This window comes from Saccopteryx leptura, chromosome 1, assembly GCF_036850995.1.
Source record: "Saccopteryx leptura isolate mSacLep1 chromosome 1, mSacLep1_pri_phased_curated, whole genome shotgun sequence".
Lineage (NCBI taxonomy): Eukaryota > Metazoa > Chordata > Mammalia > Chiroptera > Emballonuridae > Saccopteryx > Saccopteryx leptura.
This window is the reverse complement of record NC_089503.1, coordinates 319819108-319828137: the sequence shown is the minus strand read 5'-3', so window position 1 is coordinate 319828137 and position 9030 is coordinate 319819108. Positions and strand designations below refer to the sequence as shown.

At 57.1% G+C, this 9030-nt stretch overlaps 1 protein-coding gene across 5 annotated transcripts in view; it reads right to left on the bottom strand.

The window, feature by feature from the left end:
- Positions 1-1266: 1266 nt before the first annotated feature.
- Positions 1267-9030, bottom strand: part of PPP6R2 (protein phosphatase 6 regulatory subunit 2) — a 70968-nt gene continuing 63204 nt past the window's right edge. For 4 of the 5 annotated variants that reach the window (XM_066358771.1, XM_066358770.1, XM_066358773.1 and 1 more), the window contains 12 exons: positions 7799-7914; positions 6583-6668; positions 6208-6288; positions 5789-5886; positions 5082-5139; positions 4788-4912; positions 4514-4668; positions 3992-4154; positions 3817-3905; positions 3236-3398; positions 1497-1724; positions 1267-1408 (listed from right to left, as the gene is read on the bottom strand). In XM_066358771.1, the coding sequence (XP_066214868.1) occupies positions 1357-1408; positions 1497-1724; positions 3236-3398; positions 3817-3905; positions 3992-4154; positions 4514-4668; positions 4788-4912; positions 5082-5139; positions 5789-5886; positions 6208-6288; positions 6583-6668; positions 7799-7914 (1414 nt within the window). In that variant the 3' untranslated portion in view covers positions 1267-1356. The remainder of the gene's footprint in view (positions 1409-1496; positions 1725-3235; positions 3399-3816; positions 3906-3991; positions 4155-4513; positions 4669-4787; positions 4913-5081; positions 5140-5788; positions 5887-6207; positions 6289-6582; positions 6669-7798; positions 7915-9030) is intronic. The other variant, XM_066358772.1, reaches the window with a different exon arrangement.

Genomic DNA, 9030 nt, shown 5'->3' with positions numbered 1-9030 from the left:
CAGAAGCTGAGACTATCCCAGAGTGATCTGGGGTGGGGGTGGGGAGGGTGGCCACTGGTTCCTGGTCAGAGAGGGCCTAGCCAGTGGTGGCTCATGTTAAGTGGAAGGTAAGCAGGAGGTATGGATACAGGTGCAGGTAGGACCTCTGCTGTCATGGGAATGACACTCAGGTGGTCCACGAGGGGGAACCCAGGTCTTCTAGGCCACCGGGATGGCTGTGGGACCAAGGTTTCCAACACCCAGGAAACCCACAGGCCTGAGTACAGTGCCTGGATTTCACATGGGGGTCATAGGGCTCTTCTTGGCATGGGGAGGGTGGTGAGACTGGAAGTCACAAAGTAGGGGCCCTGGGGGATGCCTGGTAGACCCTACCTTGGCCCTGAGTAGCCAGGGACACACCCTCCTAGGAACAGTGTTACTTCCTCTCACATGGCCAGGGAGAGTGGAATGGCCCTCATGTTTGACTTGAGAGCTCCAGGGCAGAGCTTGCTTCACAAGGAGAAAAAGTTCAGTACTTGCTCAGGTGTTGAGACTTGCAGCTGTGAGGCAGGTGGGCCTGGGCAGCATGGCCTGTAGCAGACAGGCTAGTTTGGGGCTCCAGAGCCTGCACCTTAACAATACACAGGTTTATCAGTAAGAATAACACAACTTTATTGGGAGATGGGGTTTTGGGTGCCCTGTCAGGTCATCAGAACATTAAAAATGGACTCAATATCACACAATCCTGGGGGCCCTCCAGGATACAGCCCTGCCCCTGACAGATACAGATCCCACCCACCCAGCACCGCTGGGGCCAGTCTCTGCCCCCTGCCCCTCTCCTGCATGCCCACGGCCAGCTCCTGCCAGGTGCCCAAACGCACCGGAGTGCCAGGCCATGAGGGTCTTGGGTTTTTTTAAGGCAGTCAAATTTTGCATCCTGGCTCAAAGGCCAGCTCCTAGGGCCACTGGGCAGCTAAGACCCTGTGTGGCCAGCCCAGCTCCAGACACACATTTGTCCTGAGCTAGGGAAACCCTTCACTGCAGCTAGACACAAAAGTGCAAACATGGCTCTTTCTGCATTTGTTAAAAAATCAGTAAAAAGAGGCTGGCAGCCTGTGGCATCTGCGCCCATCACGCCCTCAGTCATGGCACCTCAGGGTCATGGCCCCCAGCTCTGGCAGGCAGAGCACACGTCTTGAAGCCTTATTGCTGTGCGTGGGGTCAGGCAGGAGTGACGCAAGCTGGGCCGTCCAACTGGGTCCAACTGCCAGCTTTACCAATGCAGCATTTATTTTAAAATTAAATTAAATTAAAAAAGACAAATTGCATCACCAGGTAGTTTTTTGATTAAGGGTGCGCCATGGTTGGGTGGCAGCATCACACGGGGCCATTGGAGGCAGCTCCTGCAGGTGGTGGTACTTCTGTCTTCCTGTAGGAAGAGGGGTGGGGTTGGAGCCTAATGATCCAAGCATCCCTGTCTGTCCATCCAGTTAGTCCCTGTCCCCTGGCCTGCTCACCTGTCCTTTGTCACCACCCCTAGAATGCCCACCATGGAGATGGCTGGGCTGGCTGTGGCTGTAGTAGTGACAGCCACCATAGGCCCTGGTGGGACTGCTGGGCTGGCTGGGGCAGGACTGGCCTTGCTCATTGCTGTGGTGGCTGCCTCTGGCGGGATAGCTGCAGCCAGGATGGAAGTGGCTTCTGTAGGTGCAGGGCAGGTGGGATCTGGCAGTGTGCTGGCGGCCCTGTGTGGCAGGCATTGGTTTAGTTACTTGGACTGTCTCAAGTTCCCAACATGCCCGAGACAACCTGCCTGCTCACCAAGACCTCCAACCTCTTTCTGGGCAGCACCCACACCCTGTTACAGACCTGTTCCCTGGGACCCTCATTATTGTGGATCACACCTGGCCCCTCTTGCTGTAGCCCAGGAAGGTGAGCACAGGTCTCCCTGACTTGGCCCACACCTGCCCAGGGCTTGCTTCCACTGCATGATGTCAGCTCCAGCCTTACAAGGACCCCTGGGAGCCTACAAGGGCAGGGTCAGGAAGAGGGTCCTAAGGGGTCTTGGGAGGCTTAGGTGTGGTCCAGGCAGCATAAGAAACAGATGACACTGGAGCCTACAACAACTTGGGAAGGTACAAGCCTAGGTTGGCCAAACAGACCCATGCAGACAGCTCCACAGAAACTAACATGCTTTCAGAATGACATAACCAGCTTTTCAAAGCAGAGTTGGTTTTTAGGAGGGGAGATTAGAAAAAGGTTTAAGAATTGTAGCGATTCTTTAAGAACTGAACCCATTCAGAAATCCCAGGTGCCTGACTGGCCCTTGCTTTTCTTTTCATCATGGCAATGTGCCCCTCTTTCTACAACCCTGGCCCATGTCATCTGGGGTCTCAGGAATGAGCAAGTTGCAAACCAGAGCTGAATCCCCACCAATGGGATGTACAGAGCTCCACAATCACGTGGAAACTGGGAATGCGTGGGGCCTTGCCAAGTGCCAGCATGCCCCACCTATGGGAGGAAAACTTGGAAGGCTCCATGTTAGAGAACACTGGCCTCCTGTGAGCACTGGCCTGTATCTTCTACCTGTTCCTTCCTAGTGGGGTCTGGCCCTGGCAAGCCTCAGATCCAGCAGCACCTTCTCCCTCATATCCCCACCAGGCCACCTGCCACTCCTTCCCTAGTTTCCAAAACACAGCTCCTGATGCCATCGTCCCCACCCAGCTCAGCCAGAAGGGGTCTATCAATGGATCCAAAAGACCTGGACTTTCTTCCTGAGTGTGGAGATAGGACATATGGGAGTTGAGCTTGCAGGGAGCATACCCCATTGGGGTTCAGTTGCAAAGTCCTAACACACACCCATCCTACTGTATGAGCATGACAGGAATTTCCAAGGTGCCTTGTTTAGGTGGGCACATGTCTGAGACTTGGCACACTCCCTCCCCACCACCTGGGGCAATCCCAGAGCCTGGGGTGGTGGCTCAGCTGGGCTGGAACTCCACAAACCTGGCCATTTTCTCCAAGGTAGGTCAAAGGTGGGGCAGCCCCATTCCCAGTTGTTGGAGTAGAACATTCAGACCCTCTGCTCTGGCTCAACACCCCTCACCTCAGGGCATCCCCCCTCATAGAGCCCAGCTCCACAGGGTCACAAGGCCATCAGGGCAGCAAGGTTCAACTGCTCCTGGGTAAGCAGAGTGCAGAAGACAACCAGACCCCTTGTGTGCCTGGGAGCCTGCACCCACCCCATCCTGCACACCTGGGGACTGACGTGGGCAGTGAGGGGGCCTCCCAGCTGGGACCTATACTGACAGCCTCTGAGACGACAGCCACCTTCTGCTGGTCCTTATCAGTGTCGGAGGCCACCAAAGGGGCGTCCCTGGAGACACATACATTCCAGGCACAGGGGGAGGCAGGGCCAACTGTAAGATAAGAACCAGGTTACACTGGTGAGGGCAAAGGGTCCCCCAAACTCATGTGGGCATGCAAGAACTTGAGCCTGAAAAACTGGAACAGAGCATGTCCATACACTGCCTACCACGGGGGTGTCTGCCCATGAAAGAACTACCTCCCCTATGGGTTCAAGTTCAATCCCCCACCCCCTGCGTGGTCCTGACACTGACTTCCAAGCCTATCTGATGGGCTCAGGGCCAGAGGCTCTGGACAGGCCTCACAACTGCCACTGAGGTGGCATGATACGTGTGCAATGGCACTAGGAAGGTAGCCGGTGTCCTGGCAGCACAGATGGTGCAGGGGCAGACCTGCACTCCAAGGCCTTGCCACCCATCCTAGGCCTGGGCCTCCTCCCGCTTCCCTGCCATCTGAGCTGCTCCGACTCACGGATTCTCTCCGGGCCCTGGCTCTGGCCATCTTGGGCATCACCGTGTCCTGTGTCCACTGGGGAGCTGCACCTGGGCCCCGACTCAGAGCTGTGGACAAAACCAAGGCTGAGGCTGTGCCAAGGAGATGCTGCCCCAGGTGGACAGGGTTATTCCAACCTTCCCTGCCTTCTTACCAGCAGAAAGGCTGGAAGTCAGTAAACTTGGCCCAACCTTTCTCCTCCAGAGCCAAGCCACTGGGGGTGCTGGCCGCCCATACACTGGAACCCACATCCATTGCTACTCCTGGGGCTGGAACAGTCAGGTTCACTGGCTCTTCCAACACTGTCCATGTGGCACCTGCCAGGGGAAGGCACAGTGGTCCCAGCCCCTTCCTTGATCAGGAATTTGGCTCCATTTGCCCTCAGAGCTCCCTGATACAACCAGGGAGGCTCCATGGAAGTGGTATCCTCCCAGACGAGACTGATGGAAGATGCTGAGAGTGGCTGCAGAGAATTGAGCCACAGCATCTGCCACCAACCCTGTGTCCTTGCAGTCGGGTATGGGAAAGCCACTGCCTTCAGGACCATGTGTTCCAAACAGTGTGCAGACAGGTCAGTGGGTGTCAGACCTGCGAGCAGCTGCCAACCATAGGCCAGGGCATCTGATCCTGTCACCCACATTCCCTGCTGAGCCTCGACTCTGCCTCAAGCACCTACCTTCTAAGCCACCCTCCACACGGGAACCATCCTTCTGGGCAGCAGCTGGAGGAGCTCCTGCCCGAGCCACATCCCTGTCAGCTTCCTTCCCATCCTGTCCTCCACGGGCCAGGCCATTCTGTGGGCAGCTCTCTGAGGCAGGAGGGCCCCCAAACCTGGAGGGGAATTCATAGACAAGTGGGCCAACACAGCTGGGGCAGGGCTGGGGTGCACATGTGTCCAGATGCCTCTCTGTTCCTTGGAAAAGCTCAGGGAGGGTGGGCGGACCACACACCTGGCTCTGGCCATGCCCCGGGCAGCACAGTGAGTCTCCTTGTCCTCCCAGATGTCATCATCCTCATCGTCATCAAAGGGCTGGATGTGGTCACCACAGCAGGCCTCAAACAGAGCCGCACTGGGCTGCGAGAGCCCACGTGTTCCACACGGCTCCCAAAGGCATGGCCCACAGCCTCACAAGACGGGCGCCCAGCTGGGGAGGGACAGGGCTCCCATGGAGCAGCCCTTCTCAGCTGCCCACCCACTGCCATGTCCCCATCCACCTCCAACAAGCACCAAGCTAGGGACTCACGCTGTCCTCGTCAGCATCGATATTGAAGTTTATCTCTGCAATCCTGTCAAACGGAGCACTGAAAGAACAACGCACAGAAGCTCAGCACTCGGATGCATGCACGGCCACCACCTCAGGAGGGCATGGTGTGCTGAAACATGCCAAGAGGGTCTGAGCTAGAGGCCTGACTGAGACTCACCCAGAGAAGATAGAGGTCAATTGAAAGTGCAAGGCCAGGGCTCTGTGGCCAGTCTAGGAGTGTGGCAGTCACCCAGGGTGGGAACCCATTCCTGTGCTCACTTGCTTTCTCTCTAGCTCTGGGGGGAGTAGCCTGGGGTGACTCTAGCTGGCTGCTGTCCAGCCTGGACAAGTGACAATCAACCTTCCCTGAGGATCTCTGGGGGCTGCAAGGGTCACACTCAACCTAGCTCCTCCCACATGAGGTCCCATCTGGCTCTCAGCTGAGGAAATGGGGGAACAGCCTCTTAGAGCCAGGTAGGGCTGAGCCACAGGCCTGGGACCTGGTGACAATGAGCAGAGCCCAACTCCTTCCTTCCAAAGGGGACTGAGAAATGGGGGGGAGGTGATGGTCTGAATCGGGGTCATGATGCGCAAGGGAGGCAGCCCCAAGTGAAGCAGGATGCCTGCCAAAGACAGGCTGGTGAGGCAAACAGCCAGGTCGCAGTAAAGGTGTGGCCATAGCCCCAGGCATGGTCTGGTGGGCTCACTTGACGCTGTCATCCTGGTCTGCAAACTCCTCGTCATTGAAGCCAAACTGATCCACAAAGGTGGCCGTCATCTGCTGGACCTGATACTCGGAGAAAGCCTGGGAGAGACAGGCATCGCAGAGCAGGCCTCAGACTCGGGCTTTTCCCCACTCCTGACCACTCAGGGTGCATGCTCACGGGTGACCACATCCAAACAGCCTATCTGACTTTTAATTTACCCACCATGTCCCCAAGGGTCCCATCAATATTAGTAGTTCTGGAAGGCCCCTCATCACAGGGTGAGTGAGCAGGGCCAAGTGTGTGGGAGGAGCAGCTCTCCCCTGAGCCATTTCCCATGGCAGTTTTGTGAGACGACACCTAGGACGCCCTTGAGGCCTAACCACTGCCAAGACTGCAGGGAAGAGCCTGGCCACACGCACCTGCTGAAGGGATAGCTCATTAGGGAAAACGCCCTCCATGTCCTCATCCTCACTCGAGGGGTGTAGGTGGTGGGTGCTTACCTGCAACAGCAGAGGGGTGGCCATGAGCCTGTACCCTGGGGCTAATGCCCAGCCTGCCCCATTTGGTGCAGCCCACACTGGGTCTGGGCACAAGAAGGCCTCCAAGACCACAATAAGGCTCACGACATGACAGGGACGGGACTGAGGGGCCACAGCAGCTTTGCTCAGGGCCTTAGAGGCCTTCGCTCAGAACAGCATAGGCCTGAGGCAGGAGGGTCTGTGTCTGGACAGGGAGCAGAGGCTGCAGCACGCACCCGGCATGCCCACATGCGCACCACTGACAAGCCCCCTCACCAGGTCCACAGCATTCCTGCGGTTGGTCTCCTTCAGAGTCTCCTCCACAAAGCTCTCCCAGCGCCCACGGCAATCCGCAGGGAGACCTGCAAGGGAAGTGTTGCCTGTCCCAAGTGCCACTGTGAAGGATCCTGGAGGGCCCTTGGGGTTACATCTGAGAGCTGCTGGGAGTCCTGCAGGGCCTCGAGTGATTGTGAGGGCATCAGAGCCCTAAGTTTACTTGATACACCCAGACACAGACAAGCCAATGTAGGCTTCTTTGACAAAGCAGTTGATGACATGGCCTCAGCACAAACCCACAGGCCTGTGTCTGTTTTTCTGGGAAGGTCAGAGCCTCTGAAAGAGTCGCACCCTGGAAACAGTGAGGAAGAACACAGCAAAGAGCTTCCCAGTTGCCTGTCACCTCCCAACCTTGGCCTTTCTGGAGAGCCTTCCCTGGGCCACCAGCCCTCGTCACGGGTGCCAGTGGACAAGGAGGCCTGACCCCAGCCTGGAAGCCATTGACTGAGAATACTCCGCTTCCACCGGGACTTCCTCGGCTCACACTCGCCCTGCAGCCATGTGGGTGCCACAGCTGAGACCACCCGAGGGCAGGACTAGGCAGCCATTCCAGCGAGCCCAGCCCTGCTGTACCTGCTGTAAGACTGACTCGACCACCTGCAAGGCTGCTTCCTCAGTAGCAAAACAGGACAAATACCATCACATGCCCTGGACCTGCTCTGGGCTCACAGCACCTGCACCTCAGATAGGACCCTTGTTCACCCCCACGACAGTAGGACTGTCCCGTCACATACCCTCTGTGGGGGCCCTTCCAGACAGTGCTGCTTTGTGCCACACTGTTCACTGAGCATAGCACCCATCTCACTCTTAGCCAGCTCTGTCCCAAGACCCCCACACGGGGCTAGAATAAGACTGACCTCTAGAGATCAGGTCATCATTGTCCATCTCCCCTCATCACTTTCTGCTAACCCCAGGACCTCCTTGACTCAGGCACACTCCACTTCCTGGCCTTCTCCCAGTTCACCTGCCTGTCTGCCGCTTGCTGTGAACAGATGTTTGCCCAACAGAACAGGTGCTGGGGCGCAGGCCCATCCCGAAGGGGAGACCTTTCCTTGTGGGAAGACAGGCTGACTGTCCCAGTACCCACGCAGCTACCACCTCCAGAGGGACAGAGGACAAGGCAGCCTCAGGCAGCTAGACCTGGAATAGGGCTCACCTTGGATGACCTCACTGACGGGGGTCTGCATGGGGCCCCTCTCCAGGTTCTGCACCACCGCGTTGGCAATCCGGGTGAGGTGGCCCATGTTCCCACGCCTCATGCCGCCTGCTGCCCTGAAAGTAAAGAGCAGTATAGGGCTGCTCTGGCCCTGGGCCTGCCCCACCATCCTATGCGTCCCTCCTCAAGGCCACGCCTGTAGGACACTGGTGTTGGGAGAGCACCTGCCAATGCTAACCAGAGATGCTGCTCCCACCCCCAATGTACAGACCAGAAGACCAAGGCAGCAAAAAGTGGGGCTCAGAGCTTGCACTCCCTACACACCATGCAGCCCTTCACACCAGGGGACCTACTCAGCCTCTGCTGCCGGGCAGCTGTCCAGTACCGCACCCCCTCGCCTGCACTCTGACACCTCTGGCTGTCCTGGCTCCCAGAGTACCTCCCCAGACAGCCTTGAGCCCACTGCACAGGGGAACACACAGTCCAGCAGCAAAAGACATGGCTAGTTAAAATACAAACACACCCCTGAGGCAAGTGCTGACTGAGCACCTCCCAGACTCTAGGGAAGAGAAAAACGGCTACGGGACCCAGAGTTAGCCTATCACGGGCTCTCTAGCTCCATAAGCTGCTTTCACTGAGTCCTAAGCACAGGACACTCGTCCATGCTTCTGTCCCCCTTTACACCCCATGCTGCTATGAACACATGGCTCTGCCACACATGACCCAACAGCAGAACAGCAGAACCAGTCCTAATGACCCCGCCAATCAAGAGCTTCAGCTGTGGAACACTCACATCCACAAACACAGCCCTTGAATCAGCTAAACAGAGCCTGTTTTGCCCATACTCTCTCTTAAAAGCCGGATGACGCCCAGAAGAAGAAACCGAGATGAGCGAGGGCCTGAGCTGGGAAGATAGGCTTGGTGGAGAAAGGGGTCAGGAGAGAACAGGAAGGGGACACTGGCCACAGGAAAGCTAAGCCAGGGCTGGAGGCTTGCTGTGCATCCTAGACCCCCAGTGACAGCAGGGAGCCCTCCTGACCACAGCGCACATGTGCACAAATACATCAACTGTACGAGAGTAGGCTCGGTGCAGTGTCTCACTTGGCACCACATGCACTGGGCCCAGGGAAGGCTGCTGGCCCTGTGCAGTGTGCTGACATTCAAGACCAGACACAAACAGGAATGTTAAGTAAGAGCAGGAGTGAAGAATGTGAAGGATGAACCCTGGAGGT